The sequence below is a fragment of the Ursus americanus genome, chromosome 11, assembly GCF_024610735.1.
Source record: "Ursus americanus isolate L20-20 chromosome 11, mUrsAme1.1.p, whole genome shotgun sequence".
NCBI lineage: Eukaryota > Metazoa > Chordata > Mammalia > Carnivora > Ursidae > Ursus > Ursus americanus.
Genome location: NC_142137.1, coordinates 49,338,368 through 49,356,618, shown reverse-complemented (window position 1 = coordinate 49,356,618; position 18,251 = coordinate 49,338,368). Strand labels below are relative to the sequence as shown.

The 18,251-nt window shown below is 37.7% G+C and overlaps 1 protein-coding gene across 2 annotated transcripts in view; it reads left to right on the top strand.

The window, feature by feature from the left end:
- MAP3K5 (mitogen-activated protein kinase kinase kinase 5) overlaps window positions 1-18,251 on the top strand; it is a 191,980-nt gene that overhangs the window by 98,326 nt on the left and 75,403 nt on the right. For both annotated transcript variants that reach the window (XM_087865517.1, XM_045814734.2), the window contains 4 exons: window positions 2,413-2,525; window positions 8,572-8,731; window positions 11,325-11,478; window positions 17,431-17,538. In XM_087865517.1, the coding sequence (XP_087721643.1) occupies window positions 2,413-2,525; window positions 8,572-8,731; window positions 11,325-11,478; window positions 17,431-17,538 (535 nt within the window). The remainder of the gene's footprint in view (window positions 1-2,412; window positions 2,526-8,571; window positions 8,732-11,324; window positions 11,479-17,430; window positions 17,539-18,251) is intronic.

The following is an 18,251-nucleotide window of genomic DNA, read 5'->3' as shown; positions in this document are numbered from 1 at the left end:
AATTTTTATTGTTTATAGTAACATAAAAACAGACATAAGCCAAACTTTTCATTTTGGTTGGTTTTGGCACATAGGAAGCCCTTAGTCAATTTTCATTGATTGATTTGAGCATGTCTTGCTTTTTACATTTTTCCTTTAACATCTTTAAGAGAAATTCCATGTTCTTTGGTTTCAGGAGAAATGAAAGAATTTATTTGTCGAAAATATTGCATATCTTGATATGACAGGTAGAAAAGAAAGTATAGAACTTCTTTCTTCTTCCATATTCTTTTTATTGGGACCTTCTACTTGCCTCTGAACAAACACAAAAACCTTTGAGACTCACATGAGTCTAAGATTTAAAAATCACATCTTTCCTTTATCTGACTAGTTTTGAATATCAGTAGTTTGGGCACATGTTTTTTCCATCTTGGAATTGGGAAACGCCTATACTTCTGGAGAGATAAAAATGCTTTTTGATCACCAAGAAATGACGCACTTGAAAATTTTCTATTCTTCCTCCATCTCCATAACTATTTGAGCCAACTAGTTAAGATTTAATACTTACTTGATTTTTGTTTCATTCAGAGATATTTGTTCTTTATTAAAAGTAAGACCCAGGGTACCTGGGTGGCTCAGTGGGTTAAGTGTCTGACTCTTGGTTTGTTTTTGGTTTTGTTTTTTTAAAGAATTTATTTATTTATTTGAGAGCGAGAGACAGAGATAGCGACAGAGAGCACAAGCAAGAAGGAGAGGGAGAAGCACGCTCGCTGTGGAGCAGGGAGCCTGACGTGGGGCTCAGTCCCAAGGACCCTGAGATCATGACTTGAGCTGAAGGCAGACGCTTAACCGATTGAGCCACCCAGGCGCCCCTGACTCTTGGTTTTGACTCAGGTCATGATCTCACAGGTGGTGGAATAAAGCGCTGCATCGGGCTCTGTGCTTGGCTCGGAGTCTGCTTGAGATTCTCTTCCTCTGCCCCTCTCCCAACTCACACGTGCACACGTGTTCTCTCTCTCTCTAATAAATAAATAAATCTTAAAAAAAAAATCCCTGACTGTCGTGCATTAAAAGTGACTATTGTGCGTTAAAAAAAAGTAAGATCCTTAAAAAGGTCACATGATCCTTAATATCCAGAAAAATGTACTTTTTCTTTCCTTTTGAAGTTTAACTTATCATATTAAGTTATGGAGAATTCCAAGCATGTATAAAAGCCAAGAGTATACTGTAATGCACACTGCTACGCCTGCCACCACTTCTGCTATTCTTATCTTTTATTTTAACAGTTAATGATTTAGATGGGAAAGCCTTTATCTTGGAATTGTAATGTATTTTTTTCTATATACCTTTTTTTGGTATCATCAAATGGTCATTCATTCAGTATGTAGTGCTTAAATTTTCCTTAATTTGATTTTTTAAAATAAAGATTTCATTTTTCATGTTTGTCTCAAGCAATTTCTAATGGTCACCAGGGTGTTTATTTTAATTTTTTTTTCTTCATCCTCCCAAACGTAATAATATTGAATATTGTTGTCTGTTAAATGATGTGTGTGAGGAAATCCTTGGACAGAATCTAAGAAGTATTACTTTGAAAATACAGTGGATGTGCAAACACTGAAGTCTTTTCAAATGTTGAAGTGTTTTTCAAAAGTTGATGTTTAGTTTCATGCATATTCAGAAAAGGGTTCTATTCTCTTTGAGCCAAAATTAGTATGCACAGGCACCGTCTCTGCTTTCTTTATTTCTTAGTGCAATTGACATTCTTTATTTCATTTCTGCATCACTCTTATGAAACTCATTGTTTCAGTGTGTTACCTAGATGGTCCCCTCGTTGCTTTGTGTATTTTTAAGGCTTTTTATTTTATTTTTTTTTTAAGATTTTATTTATATTTATGTGACAGAGAGACAGCCAGCGAGAGAGGGAACACAGCAGGGGGAGTGGGAGAGGAAGAAGCAGGCTCCCAGCGGAGGAGCCAGATGTGGGGCTCGATCCCATAACGCCGGGATCACGCCCTGAGCCGAAGGCAGACGCTTTAACGATTGCGCTACCCAGGCGCCCCTTTTTAAGGCTTTTTAGAAACCACTTTTAAAGATAGGTACAGGGTTCTTATTTTTTAATTACCACTGCTTACACATGTGTACACACACGCACAGTCACATTTCTGAGAAATTGTTGAAAAGAGGATTTTTTTTAAAAGACAGAGGCCACCGTGATAAAGGTGAGCTAAGCAGGGAAATGCAGCGGAGCCGAGGGCGAGGAAAGGCAGTTACTTAAGCATTAAATCCTAATAGCACAGCACACTACATTCTGGGGTGAAGGCCAGTGGAATATTTTTGCTTGTTCAGGCATTGGAGTTATGCAAACAGAAGCTATTGCACACGCAGAGTTTCATGATTGAGGAAGTAAACTTGTACATTTGTTTTTTTTAATAGGTTCAAAAAGGCATTTGAATCTGAGCCATCACTACAGTCAGGAATTAATTACGCAGTCCTTCTCCTGGCGGCTGGACATCAGTTTGAGTCTTCGTTTGAGCTCCGGAAAGTTGGTAATTGTAGCTTGATATTTTACATGGAAATCGAGAAACTGGACCCAACTTGGTACAAAGAAAAAGAATCACCGATAGATAGACCCTTTGCTTTTTATGACTACTTCTATAGAATTTCTCTTACTGTATCTCCTTGTTTAGTGTTTCATACTATTGTGCAGAATCCTGATATTGGGATGTAATTTGGCTTTTAGTTTATTTTGCCTGTTTCTAAAAACACCCTGGTTAATATTTATTGTTCCAGTGCAAACTAATATTGAAAATACGGGCTCTGCATTCAGTCCCAACTCCCAAATAAGGTAGTGTTCGGAACATCAGGAACATTTCCTATTTTAGATTTAGAGGAGGAGGAGGAGGAGGGAAGAAGGAGAAGGAGAAGGTGAGGAAGAAGTAGGAGAAGATGAAGAAAAGACCTCTGATATCTTCTATTTCTGATTCTCTTACACACCTTCAAGCACTGTGATTTCAGTGGTGTGGGAGGTGGGGCCTCCCAGAGCCCCCAGAACAGCAGGTCAAGCAGATGGCAGTGTTGGCAGTGACTGGTCTCCTCAGAGACCATCTCTGAATTGTAGCCATTGATAGAATGTGCTTTCGTCCCTTTTATCTGTCGAGATTGTCTCACCTGCTCACCCTTCTTTGGAATTTGAAGATTTACCGCATCTTAGTGAATAAATTTTGTGTGATTTTTTTTCCTTCTGGCTTTAATAACATTTTTAAAAGTTCTGTGTACTGGAAACTGTCTATGGTACTGAGATTTTGCTCTCTCAGTTTCTAAGCATTCTCTTCCAGAGAATCTTTCCAACTCTTGTAGGAGTCATTACTACAGACCTAGAAATATTATGCCGTATTTTTCATAGAGGAAAAAAATTGATCTTGGTGAATCTATGAATTGTAGAAGAACCTTTTCCTTTAAAGATTTTTAACTAGAGACTGTTTCTGTTTAAGTTTCCTTCAAGAAAAATGAGTCCTGGACTTTTTTTTTACATTATTGGGGAAGGGCTTATAAAATAGCCATGTGTAATGTTCTGGAAAATCCTTGAGAGCAAAGTTTGAGTATTAAATAAGTTTTTGAAAGGGCCCAGCCTGAAGGAATGATAAAATACTTGTTGCTGGGGCGCCTGGGTGGCACAGCGGTTAAGCGTCTGCCTTCAGCTCAGGGCGTGATCCCGGCGTTATGGGATCAAGCCCCACATCAGGCTCCTCCGCTATGAGCCTGCTTCTTCCTCTCCCACTCCCCCTGCTTGTGTTCCCTCTCTCGCTGGCTGTCTCTATCTCTGTCAAATAAATAAATAAATAAAATCTTTAAAAAAAAATACTTGTTGCTGGTAGATTGCACTGATATTCAGTGCACAAAGCTTAATTTGAAATAATTTTTTCAGTTGGTAAATGAAGAGAAAACACATGGCAACTTGTACTCAGGAATTATGAGTATAAAAAAAATTTGTATCTAAGGTTGATTTTCAAACTCTACATCAGCCAAAACTCTTTAAGTACCAGTGATCTAAAAATAATTTGTACTGCTGTGTTCTTGAACTTAAGGTAAAGTTTTATTGAAGCCTCCAGATCATTACAGGAATTGACACTGATTTGCATGTGTTGATAGAGCAATAACACCGTGGCTTGAAAATGTCCCTACTCTAAATTCTCATTTTTAAGTTAAATATAGATTAAAATGATCAGCACTCTGCTAAGAGAGTAGATCTCATTGCAAAATAGAAATGATAATTATGTGATGTGATGGAAGTGTTAGCTAACACCATGGTGGTAACCATTTTGCAACATGTGTAGGTGTCGAAGAAACACATTTTACACCTTAAACTTACACAATGTCATATATCAAGTGTATATTGTAATAAAGCTGAGGGAAAAGAAGAGTGGTCAGCGCTCTGAGGTTTAAGGAACTATGATTAATATAACTTTGTAAAGAAAACATACCTAATTTTTTTCCCAAGAAGAACTCATTCATAATATATGTTAAGCAAGCATTTGGAAACATATAAAATAGAATTTTTAATTTTGGAAAGTGCAAAACATATACAGACTTAAAATGTGACTTGACAATGACTTTTTAACTACTTCAAGAATCAAATTTTAGGTTTCTAAAATACTGTAACATACACTCCAAATTATGGGTCCTTCGTAACTAAAATGTAATTAAACCTCGCTACTTTAGAGTCTATGATAAATTATGCTCATCACCATAGGCTGACCCAAAGTTAATTTTGTTATGGTAAAGTAGAATTAAAAGGTTTTCAAAGAAAAACAGATTGACTAAATTGTCTAATATAATATTTATAGTATGTAATAAAAATAAGATTAATAACACGTTTTGCATATTTTAAAGATATACTTTTTAAAAGCATTTTTAAATGCTCTAATCAAATTTCTCACTAATTTATATCTTCTTCTATTCCTTCTCTTGGCCCCCTACAAATGTACAAATTAGCCTGAATTACTGAGTTCCCTTTAGTAATCAGACTTTTTTTAAATGAAATCCCTTCCTTAGATGCATTTTGAAATTTTGATCTATTTATAAAAGGTAAGCAATTAAAAATTAAGAACCTTGGGGGGCCTGGGTCAGTTAGGTGTCTGCCTTTGGCTCGGGTCATGATCTTAGGGTCCTGGGATTGAGCCCTATGTCCGTCTCCCTGCTCAGTGGGGAGTCTGCTTCTCCCTCTCACTTTCCCTCTGTGCATGCTCTCTCTCTCTCTCTCTCAAATAATTAAATAAAATCTTAGAAAAAATAAAAAGAAATAAAAGTTAAGATACCAAAAGATAACCACTAAATCTGAAGCATCTAAACATATCATCGTAAGTTTAAGATCGCTAAGGTAAGACCTGATTCTTAACTCTGCTAACCTACTGCCCCAAGACTCTCAATTCTAGTTGTGTGCTTGTTTGAGGTTAAGACTGTTTCATGATCTATGTTTCACTTTCCCAGTTTTTGAATAATCATTGATGTTTAGACTACTCAGAACTAGAATTTGAAAACACAGAACCACATCTTACATGTTCTTCCTATTTTCAGCTTCACAAGACTTAAAATTAATATTCAGACGTTAGCTAAATAACAGATGATTTTCCCATCTTTTGCGGACTTTTTCAACTATGACACATTTTATGCCGAGAGTCAGAATTATAGGTTTTGGTCTCCAACAATAATGATGATGTAATAAAAGAACATTGTGCTTGGAATTGAGACAAACCACTATTTGAATCTCATTTTCAGGGAGCAATAAAAATGAAATCTGTATTACTGAATATGAAAGGCCATGATTCTATAATGATAATTCTAAAAAGGAAATCAAAACAAAAACAAAATCCATCACCAACCACAGAATAAGTCATTTGTCCTGTATGGAGGTGACCGATTTCTTAGATAATTGGAAATTATAAGGAAGAAATTAGGTACCTTCCCTTCTTTTTTAAGAATTATTATAGCTCATCTGGCTGATGCGGTAGAAGCTCTTCTTAAAGTATGTCACACACCAAATGTATTATTCCAAAAGAGAATATTCTCTTCAAAAGAATTCTAGTTAATGAAGTAGAATGATAAGGCTGACGATGATAGTGATGCTGAAATAACGATTCCGGCAAGGATCATCAATTAGAACTTAAATCATTAAATGAAAAAAAATTTTTTTAATTTCACTTTACCATATTTACCTGATATCAGAGCTCCCACACAGATTGCTTGTTAGTCACAAAGTCACTAATGTGCCCATACAGTCCATTCTATATATGCCCTCCAGGGAGTTGTCTCTCAGTGACCCAGCCGGCATCCCTCAGAGTGAGATGGCCCAACAGTACCTCTTCATACGATGAGCATGGAGTAAGCAGCATGTCCTGTAAAAAAGTCTCGCTGAAAATGTTTAACCCAAATTTTAAGATCTAATATCCAGCTAATAGGAATCGCAGTGGCTATAAAAATAAGTCAAACAATACAAAAATGTGACAAATTCATGCCAAGGTCAAAGCTAAATGTCACCCTCATAATATGAACTTCGGGTATGCAAGAATAAACCTGACAGGGGCGCCTGGGTAGCGCAGTCGTTAAAGTGTCTGCCTTCCGCTCAGGGCGTGATCCCGGCGTTCCGGGATCGAGTCCCACATCGGGCTCCTCTGCTGGGAGCCTGCTTCTTCCTCTCTCACTCGCCTGCTCTGTACCCTCTCTCGCTGGCTGTCTCTCTGTCACATAAATAAATAAAATCTTTAAAAAAAAAAAAAAAAAAAAAAAAAAAGAATAAACCTGACATTGTATTTTAAAACTGTTATTGTAATTTTACGATCACACATTTTCATAGTCCCTATTTAAACGTTTGACGTGAGTTGCTGCTAGATCAGTCCTTGGTTCATTGTTCTGAGAGCATGAGACAATAAAAAGGGCTCATTTTCAAATGAAGTTAGTAGAAACACCCATTTTTTAGTATCTCATTTTCCCTCTGCACTTTCTTCTTTCCTTTGTATTCATTGAATTTTTTATTATACTCAGATAGGAGATCGTGGACATTGTTGCATACTTGGGTGTATTTTTTCATCTTATGAAATTTTCAGGGGGCAAAGCCATTCTCTTTCTAACTTACCACAAAATGTGAAGGATTCCCAAATGGACTTTTCTTGAAATACTCAGAGCTTAAGTGGATTATATCATAAAAAGTAGCATAAAGTTTTTTAAAGATTATTTTGTTTTGTTAAAGTATAATTTTGCAAACTCAGGAAATATAGAACATTGTAAAAGATTTTTAGGGGTGCCTTGGTGGCTCAGTCGGTTGAGTGTCTGACTCTTAATTTCAGCTCAGCTCGTGATCTTAGGGCTTTGAGATCGAGCCCCGTATCAGACTCCACACTTAGCTGGGAGTCTGCTTGGGATTCTCTCTCTCTCCCTCTCCCTCTTTCCTGCTTCTGTGCACTCTCTTTTTTTGTTTAACTCTGTTAATATGGAAAACAGTAAGAGGATATGTCTACTTCAAAGTGCATTTTAGAACCTAAGGTATTCATAGATAATTTAGCAAAGAAATGTTAGGATAACATTTCTGAGTTTGATTTGAAAAAAACAAAACAAAACTAGTTCAGGCCCAGTAGGTTATAAATCTTAGGGATTATCTGTTTTACTAGACAAAAACTATTTGCATCTCTACTAAACAAAACATGCAAGTTAACAAGTAGGCTTCTCTAAGCCTGAGATCTTTAATAAATAGTAAACAGTGAGATGAACTTGCTACACTTTCCCTAGAGCGTCCTCAAGTGTGGCCTGATGCCTTTGTGAGATGTTGAGATGACATGTCCCACCTTTTAACCTTGGTCTCAAATCTCAGGTAATTTTCCTGATACTTTAATGTTGCGAATGCTAGTGGCACTTAACAATTCTACAAGGATATATTCTCTTTAAGCAAATGAAGGGTTACAAATGCAAAAATCATACAAGGCAGAGTAGAGACAAAAATTTGTAATGAAATTCAAAACACTGGGAAGAATCAAAACAATGTTGAAGAAGAACAAAGTTGAAGGATTTACATTACCTAACTTTCAAGTCTTGTTACAAAGCAGCAGTAATCAAGACAGTGTTGTCTGTCCGTTTGCTTACTTCTTTAACTTTATAAGTGTATACATGTTTTTGCATATAAAATTATTAAATATTGTAGCATTTTACTCATGCAGAATATATATACTGTATACTTTTATACTGCTACTGAGTGATAGGGTAGCATATTTCTCTTTCAAGTAACTAAAGAATCCATGACATTACAAGGGATGCAAGGTGGTTACATAACAAGATATTATCACCTTTTGATTTATGCATATGCAGTGCAAGCATACATTAAAATTCTGGAATGATGTACATCAAAGTGACAGTGGCAATTATCTTTGGATCTTCAAATTAAAGGGACTTTTTTTTCAGAATTAATGTAAGCCCCTTTTATAATTGAAACTTAAAGCTATTTGAATCTGGAAGGAGGAATGAAAACTTAACTTTGTTTTTTAATAAAAAACTGGTTGGCCTGGGTGCTGTGTGTTTGTAACATTGTATTTCCTGATGATCTTCTAGGAGTGAAGCTGAGTAGCCTCCTTGGTAAAAAGGGAAACTTAGAAAAACTCCAGAGCTACTGGGAAGTCGGATTTTTTCTGGGTGCCAGTGTCCTGGCCAATGACCACATGAGAGTCATCCAAGCATCGGAAAAGCTTTTTAAACTGAAAACACCGGCATGGTAATAGTAAACTGTTATGTGTGTGAACAAGTACTTTGAATAAACAACCCTTCTCACTTATTTCCAAATTTTTATATTTGTTGAACTGACAATTAGATGATTTTCTTTGCTTACAGAATGAAATGCAGAATTTAGAGGAAAAACTGATATTCATAAATAAAGTGTGTTGAATATAGGTTCTGATGACTGGATGTAGGTGATGTCTGCTCCCTTTGGCTTAGCCTTTTCATGACACTGACCAACCCACTAGGCCAGGTTGGCCAGTGGTACCCACAGGAGGCCAAATTTGACACCTGCGCATCGAATTGGTAGATTGACAGATTTCTGTGTCAGCCTCCCACATTTCTGCCCCAAACACACAACCTTTGTTCTCTTTATGATCCAGTTTCAGTTTGGGGATTCTTATGCTTGATTTTCATTTCTTTATGCTTAAAGCTTATTCATACCTTTCAATATTTCTTGTATGTGTGTGTTTTTCTAATTTCAAATTGTTCTTGGAGTGCCCCCAAGTCTCATCCTTATGTATGTGGTAATTGAAGAGATGAAAGCATTTAGGAGTGCATTTAGGACTATTTTGGAAAACAGTGCTGATTTTATTATGCATCACGGTAATGATTACTAGTTGTAAAGGCTTTAAAAGGTTTACCATGGTATCAAGAAAGGCTCAGGTTGGCTCAGGGCCTGGGCCACTGACTTCTTTCCATCAGAGGAACCACTTGAGGAAATGCTTCCCACGGTAGGTCCCCATGTCTCCACAAAGGCTTTCGGCACACTCAGGTCCTCTCATCAGCAGCCCCCCCCACCCCCGTGTGTCACACCCATAGTGATCTTTCTAAAATTCATGTCTAACCCTTCCCGCCACCAAAATCCTTACATTAATGGAGTTTAATGGCTCTTCACAGCCTAGGGAATAAAGTCTACCTCCTTGGCTTGGTGAACAATGTTTGTCTTTAGTCACTCCAGCCTCAGATCTTGTCACACACCCCCAGTTATGTGGCTCTCCAGTCACACAGAACGAGCCAGACAGAGGCTTCAAGACGCGTGCCTCTTCTGGCACTCTTCTCCATCCGGGGACACTCCTAAATCTCGTCTGCCCACACACCAGACCCCGACCTAAAACCCTTTCCTGCATCCAGATAGAAGCGCAAAGGTGTCATTGCATACACGTGTGTGATTAGTTCATCTCATGAAATCTGTTTTCATGTTTCTTTTTTTTTAAATATATTTTTTATTTTATTATGTTAGTCACCATATAGTACATCCTTGGTTTCTGATGTAAAGTTCGATGATTCATTAGTTGCGTATAACACCCAGCGCACCGTGCAATACGTGCCCTCCTTACTACCCATCACCAGCCTATCCCATTCCCCCACCCCTCTCCCCTCCGAAGCCCTCAGTTTGTTTCTCAGAGTCCATAGTCTCTCATGCTTCTAACATTTTTAAGTCATATTCCTATTGAGAGTGACTGACTTTTGTTAATCATATTTCTGCATAGTTGAAGCCCCATTAAGACATAGGTCGCCGTGCTACGTACCTTTTACATTTCTGTCTCGTCGGCACTGTGTGCTGCATAGGGACAAGGCTGTACTCTCAGTGGGATGTCTACAGTAGGGATTCGGCAAGGAATGAAGTAAATGAACCAATCAGGGCCCGTGTTACATGCAGCCTAATTTGTCATTTCTTTACAATGATCATTGTGATGGTACAGAAGGGAATGGGAGCACAGGTCCAGAGAACTCTGGTTTGAGGTGTCCCAGCTTCTGTTGACAACAGAGAAGACATTCTTTTATGCAATAGTAATAACAAGTGCAAAACCATGCCTTTAAGTTTCCATTCACTTAATGTGAATTTCCATGTTTATAGTTCACAAGTGCCTGCCTACCCATTATCTCGTGTAATTATCTTGCTCCTCATTTTTTCCTAGCTCTCTCCTTTGAGGCACCATCTGTCTTGTTAGGTTGGAGGATATTTGTATCATATTTAAGCTAAGTTGCTTTAAAGCAAATAGTGATCTCTTATGAAGGTTCTATTTAGAAAAGCTTTCTCGAGGAAGCATATTTTAAAACAAGTGCATTAACCACTCTCTTGAAGAGGATAGGCATTATTTTAAAAGGCATGTTTTCAGTAGATGTATCATCCAGTCCAAGCAATTTAAGCTCGCTACACCTCAGTTTACTCATCTTTAAAATGGGGATAAAGCAGCCTACTTTATTGGGGCTTGTGGGTGGCATAGTCAGTTAAGCAGCCAACTCTCGGTTTTAGCTCAGGTTGTGATCTCAGGGTCCTGAGATCAAGCCCAGCATCGAGCTTTGCACTCGGTGTGGAGTCCGCTTGAGGTTCTGTCTCCCTCTCCCTCTGCCCCTCCCAGTCGTGCTGTCTCTCTCTCTCTCCCTCTCTCTCTCAAATAAATAAATCTTTTTTTTTTTTAAAGCCCACTTTATTGAATTTCTGTAAGATTTAAATGAGAAAACGTGTATGGAAAGTACATGACATGTAACAAATAATGAATGATGTTTGGTGAATCTGAATGCATAATTATTAGCGTCATATTTAAATTTGCCCATTATGTGTTTTTATATCTTTTACTTTTTAGGTACCTCAAGTCGATTGTAGAGACAATTTTGATATATAAGCATTTTGTGAAACTGACTACAGAGCAGCCTGTGGCCAAACAGGAGCTCGTGGACTTCTGGATGGATTTCCTGGTCGAGGCCACAAAGACAGATGTTACCGTAGTTCGGTTTCCAGTGAGTACTCTTCATTTAGCTTAACTTTAGGTGCATTTCTGGTTTTTTTCTTTTATTTAAAGAACATTTTTGCACCACGATTCTAACAGTACTTGTGTTACTTTTTTTAAAATAACTTCTCAACATCGGGGAAGTGAGATACATTTTTATGTTTTTTGCCGTGGAATTTGGTGATTTCTTTCGATAGGTTTTAAAGTGTGCTTTCCAAGAAAAGATTGTCTCGTGCTTGGCCTCAGTTAGTCAACACATCGCTTCAGGCCAGACACAAGGTTGCTGTTCATTCCTGCTGCAGTTTTGTTAACATTGTCATCAATGTTGGCCCCATCATTTTGGTGAAAAGTGTTGCTATTCACCTGGATTATTATTCCGTCTCCACTGCTCTTTACCCACATGGGTCAGAGTTGGATGGAGTGTTCCCAGTTCCCAGTCACTTTTTACAGTGCCGTAGATCATGAGAAATGATGACTCATAGGTTCCGGTTTGCAGCTCATGTTGGCTAGATATAGATATAGATATATGTATAGTAGACACACACACACGTTTAAAAATAAATTGCTCATCTTCTCAGCTGGTGTCTTTTCCATCCTGATCATTCTCAGAATACCGCCCAAAGCAGTGTACACTTTAGCATCCAATTCAGGAATCACTGACAAGTCACTGGGTGCACTCAGCTCTTCCCAAGTCAGGTGATGCCATCAGTCTCTCCGCGTGAGCTCTCCAGTCCAATTCTCCATACTCAGATGGTGACAACTCTAATTCTTTTTATAAAATCGTGTTCCCTAATTCTTGTTTATAGGGTCATCTGTTCCATTTAATTCAATCCATTGCTGGCATTAACGCGCTTTCTTTACTCTTCCTCCCCGATGAAGCCTTGAGCCCAGCAGGATCTTCAGCTGAAAAGCCTCTCAAACCAAAAACACTTTGTTTTCTAGCCTACATAATGTGTAGCCTAGGAAAATACTTGTCTCAGAGTGAGCTGGCAGCGTGCCTGCAGCTGGGGCTCCGAGGGTAGCAAATGTCATGAAAGAAGACCGCACAGAACTATCTGTATTGAGTTGACTGTTGACTTGATCAACTAGAAAATTGGCGATGAAAGGAAACCACTCCTCTTAGCTATTCTGAGCTAATTTAAATTAGTTTAATATGAATTTGTCTGTCATACTGTGAATGTCAAAAAATAAAACTGGAAGATATTACTAAGAGAGAAGTTAGGAGAATATAAGTATATACTCCAGGTGAGAGAGGCTTTCTTTGGCAAGAAAAGGACCTGTAAGTCATAAGGTAAATATTGACCAATTTGATTTCATTAAAAATCCTAACTTTTGTTCAGTAAAGAACATCACAAACATGGCAAATGTTAGACAGGGAGAAAATATTTAATACTAATGTAGCGAAGTTATCAATTTGCATAATAGGCAAAAAGAAAAAAAACAACTAACTGATAAGCAAAAGAAGAAGAAAATGGGCAAATCATATGAAAAGCTAATTAACCTCACTCGGTGGTCAAAAAAGTGCAAATTAAAATGAGCCAGCATTTTACCTACGCCATTTTGCACATGTGTACATAAATCTGTAGGGTCAGTTCCTGGAAGTGGAATTGGTTGATATTGCCATGCTGCCCTCCATAGCGATTGTATCAATTGACATTCTCACTGGCAACATGTAAGACTGACTGCTTTCCTAAAGTCTCTTCCAAAAAGTGTGTTTATCGTATTTGTACTTTTAGTTAAACTTACAGATGAAAAAGTGGTACAATTGGGATTGTCTTAATTAGTACTGTTGTGTTTAAAAGACCACTTGGTGGGGCGCCTGGGTAGCGCAGTCGTTAAAGCGTCTGCCTTCGGCTCAGGGCGTGATCCTGGCGTACCGGGATCGAGTCCCACATCAGGCTCCTCTGCTATGAGCCTGCTTCTTCCTCTCCCACTCCCCCTGCTGTGTTCCCTCTCTCGCTGGCTGTCTCTCTCTGTCAAATAAATAAATAAAATCTTTAAAAAAAAAAAAAAGACCACTTGGTGATTAAAAAAAGAATTTGTTGCCAACATTTAAAAAATAAGGAGAGTTAGATCTTCAGTGCTGGCTGTAAATGGTATTGATATTGCTGTAAATAACTATAAAATCTGAGCAAAATATATAAAATACCGTTTGTAGACATTGAAGAGCAATTGTCACAGGGTTGTGATCCCCGAGTGGGGAGGAACCTCAGGTGAGTCCCACCTTTGCCTACTTTTTTTTTTTCCTTAAAGCCTTTCTCTGGCAACATCCCAAGGAAGTGGAGCCCTCCCAGGGTGTGGCATTCTCTCTGGGCAGAGCAGGCAGGGAGCAGTGTTTGGGACCCTAGAACAGCTGGAATACGAGAAGCAGGGTGTTGGAGAAGGGAGAATTTTGAAGAATGAATCCCAGGATTCTGCCTGGGTATTTCCCTTGAGTCCTACAGCAACTCTTAGATGGTGTGAACAAGGGGTAAGCACAAGGTAAATAAACACAACTACTGGTCCCAGTATTTGACGAAAACAGGGTTTTAGATGAAACCTATGTGGCTTAAGTAATCCTTATCAAGGTAAATCCTGTTGCTATTTAGAAGATCAGGACCTGAAGTGGTAGAGAACATTCTTTGGAAAGTTGAGAGCTGAGCAGATATCCCAGAGCTTAAACAGTGCAGGAATAAGATGTCGGACTTTGGGTCTAGCCAGAATGATGAGACCTTGGTGAACACGCCAAGCACTTGGAGGAGATGTAGAAAGCCCATGTCCTAGGAGTAAAGGCAAAACTAAAAGACCCACCCTAACAAAGCTGTAATAAAACTAAGCCTTGGTAGGATCAAGATGATGTACTAATAATTTGACTACTAGGGGGTGGGGGTGGGGAAACCTCTGGAAAGATATGGTTCAGAGCCTCTGCATTGTGTCAGTCAGACACAATCAAAGATTACTAGACATTCTAAGAAGCAGAAGAAAAAAAAAGTGACAGATAACAGCTAAGCTAAGAGCTTAAATAGCCAGTAGAGGCAGACCAAGAAGTGATTCACATATCGAAGTTACTGGGTAAGGTCTTCAAATAACTATAATTACTATGTTAAAGGAAATAGAAGAAAAAATAAAAGAGATAAAAAGGTAGACTATTTCAACTGAAAAATTAAGTCTATAAAAAAGTCAACTGAAAAATAAGGAGAGTTCACATGAAAATCTAGATTTTTAGCTATTGAAAAATTAAAGGGACTGGCAATTGGACTGCCTTCTCCAAAAGCAACAACCTATTAAGTCAACTATCTGCTGCCATTCTAGACATTGATTACAGCCCCATCCTTCCTGCTTTACTCATCTGCCTTTCTCACTGGACCCTCTCCCTGCAACCACTGAAATTGCTCACCATATGCCACCACATAGAGAAAGGCAGGTTTCTAGTACTGTGGTGCCGTGTCAGTCGCTAACTCATCACATCCTTAGAGTAGCATCTTTAGCTTACACTTACAGAGGCCACAGTGGGTCTTGATTGGGGTGATAACATTATCCTTCTTTTAAAGTGGATCTGACTAAAACCAAGATGACTTATTTTAGAAAATATTTTATTTGATTGTTTCCATTTATTTCACTACTGTATCTGTTCTCATTCCTCTGAAAAATAACAGTGACCCTGGGTAAAAGAAAACAGACAAAAGTTTCTTTGCAAAATTATGTGAATGGTTCCCTCATTTATGTTTATTATTATTTGGGTTTAGTTCAGTTGATTCTTTTTTGTCACCTCTCTTCTCTGTGTATTTTCTTTCCTTCCTACATTGAAAAGTTAGGAGAGCATCAACCCCTCATCCCAGGTGAGAGGAAGTGGAGTGTAGGGCTTTTGTGGACTCTTCTAGAAGCTGAGACATGTACCTGTATTTAATATCAACTCTGTATAGTTTTAGGTTTTACCGCCTTCCTTCCCACTTGAGATACAAGATGTTTGCCGTTCATTTTTAAAAAAATTTTTAGCAGTCGATTTTAATGTTAACCAATATAAAGGTTTAGGAACTAAAAGCAAGAATGTTTATACTTTCAAGTGAGTTGTATCTAGCTGGTTTTGTCAAATTGCCTCCTCTTCCATCTCTTCTTCTCAGTCTCTCTGTGACCTCTATAATGTATGCTAGGAATTCCTCCCATTTTGTCATTTCAAGGGCAGATCAAAGGGCTCGACAGAAGTTAGACAGTGATAATTACAACCAATTTTTATTTCCTATCTCAACATAGGAAGACATAGGTCAGATTTAATCTGTTAGAAATATTTGAGACAACAATAAAGACATAATTTAAGAAGAGAGGAGGTAACCTGGTGCTCTGCTTTTCTGATGTTAAATTCTGTACCCACATAATTAGGGAACAGGTATACTCTCATTTGTTGGTACAGTGACTTAGATGCTATTTTGGAAAACCCGCCTTTTATTCCCTATTATTCATTTTCATTTCGCAAACCCCGGGATACTCAGATTTGAGAGCACCGATTCTGCCAAGTTTTGATTGAAAATTTATTTCCATTATTAATCAGTACCGCTTCACTCTCTGTTGATTGGAATTTGGACCTTGATTCACCTGGTATGTTCCTAAATCAGAATATGTTCCCCGGTGGGCTCTTACTGTGCTTTATTTGTGGTCTATTCTATCTTGTTTTCATAAGTGGAGCCTGGCTGAGAATTAAGCCCTTAACGTTTTTTATACTCAATAGTAAAGAAAATGTTGTTTTCCTAATCCCCTTTCTGTAGTTCTCTGTACCCTAATTTAATAAATTTTACTTCTGTGACAAATATAGCATAAAATCAGTACACTAGGTTTGCAGCGGATGGCCAAGAGTCAGGTGACTAATCCACGCGCCTTCTTACTCAGATTGTACATTGTATTGTGAGTCCATAATCCCGTGCTGATGGGGTCTTCTGAGGAGTTTTTCCTCCACTTTTATTTGGTCAACTTCCTTGATACAAGATTCTTTCTAAAAGCCAATTTTCTTGAGTTTTAAGCAGTAGGGTAGAAAGAACTCTTCTAGGTTCTCCGATAGTTAAGTACTGGCTTTCCTTTCCTTTTTAAACGTTCCTATTTAAGATTGCATTGGAAATTTGAGCTAGATGTGTGCTTTTAAGCATCTGTGTAAATAGGTAATAGTTGCATCACCTTTAAAATCAGTGCATGTGTCGTATCTTATCGTTATTTGCACCTACTATCAGATATTAGTAATAATATACTACATTCTTTGAGAGAGATTCTCAACTCACTTATGACATACACCTCGTACATTTCCAAAACAGGAGTAAGTTTTATTTCCTTCTTTTTCTTTCACAAGGCTAAATATATCATTATTGAAGATCCCAGGTTTATCTTCAAGGCAGTACAAAGCATTTTTATTATTTCATACAGCTATGTCCATTCCTTTGGCTTATATAAAAAAACTCATTCAATAATAACCAAAAGCATTTCTCAGTCCATTTACATAGGTATGAAAACCATACTACCACATCTTGATGATAAGGTGTGGCAGGAGAAAATCGAAAATAGTATGTGATGCTCTCAATATGGAATCTTTTCTATGTACAGAATTACTTGCTTTACCACATTTCTGCCTTTTTCGGACACATTTATATTTATAGAAATAGATTTTACACTTACAGGAAGATAAAATAAAAGACCTTAGAAATATATCATTAGATTCCCTGGGGATAGCCAAACCAATATATGGACTTCAAAATTTTATTTCTAATTTCTTTAGCAAAAAAGATGATGTATTCCTGGAACTTAGGATAATTGTATAATACCATAAAATGCTCAAAGGACTCATAAGGAAGGCAACAATTAGGAGTTAAAATGGTTTTACTACAGCTGTGGACCCAGAGCCTCATCTGATCATCTCCCACATCAGTTCAGTGTCCTTGCAACAGCTCTAAATGGCTTAAATCTGAAGTCACTAATACTTGTTTCTTTGCCTTATGTTTTCAAGGTATTAATATTAGAGCCCACCAAAATCTATCAGCCTTCATATTTGTCTATCAACAATGAAGTTGAGGAAAAGACGATATCTATTTGGCACGTGCTTCCTGATGACAAGGTAAATTGTGTAGTTACTAAGACAAGAGCATTAATAATGAAGGACTTTACTCCCTTCCTGCATTTATGTATTCCAACAAATACCTGCATTACTTAAGAAGAAATAGCTTAGCTGTGTATTTATCTTGGCATAAATACATCCTGTAATATAAAATTTGCTAAAATTGGGTTATGAATTTCACTCATTTAGTAAATTATAACTAAACTTATTCGGATTTTTATTGTAGATGGCATGACCAGCCAAAGTATGCTTAAAATGAGAAGATTTCTCTGTCTTGTAAATTCATGCTATAAATTATGTGTTGGAGAACTGAGACTTAAAATATATGACTTAAAAGATGCATATCTTAATTCTAGGAAGCCTATCAGAATAAGACCACTCTAGTCTTTCCCAAGTACGATTATACTTATCGTTTCATGACACTGTTTAGTTATCTGAGCAGCTGCTCAATTTTAGATTAGCCCCTGGCTCCGTGGGCTGGCACAACATCAGCAGGCCGCGCGCCCTGGTGTGCAGAGGGGTCTTCAATGCTCTCATTTCCCCTCATAGCAGTCATTTGGATAACCCTTTCCACTTCTGGATTTGATCAGTTTTAATGCATGTATAAATCCTACTATTTTTTAAAAGTAGAAAAATTGCAAGACCTGATTCCAGCCCATAGGATCAACCACAGAAATGAGAGAAGTCTTGTGGCAAAGTAGTTTTGTGGTGTT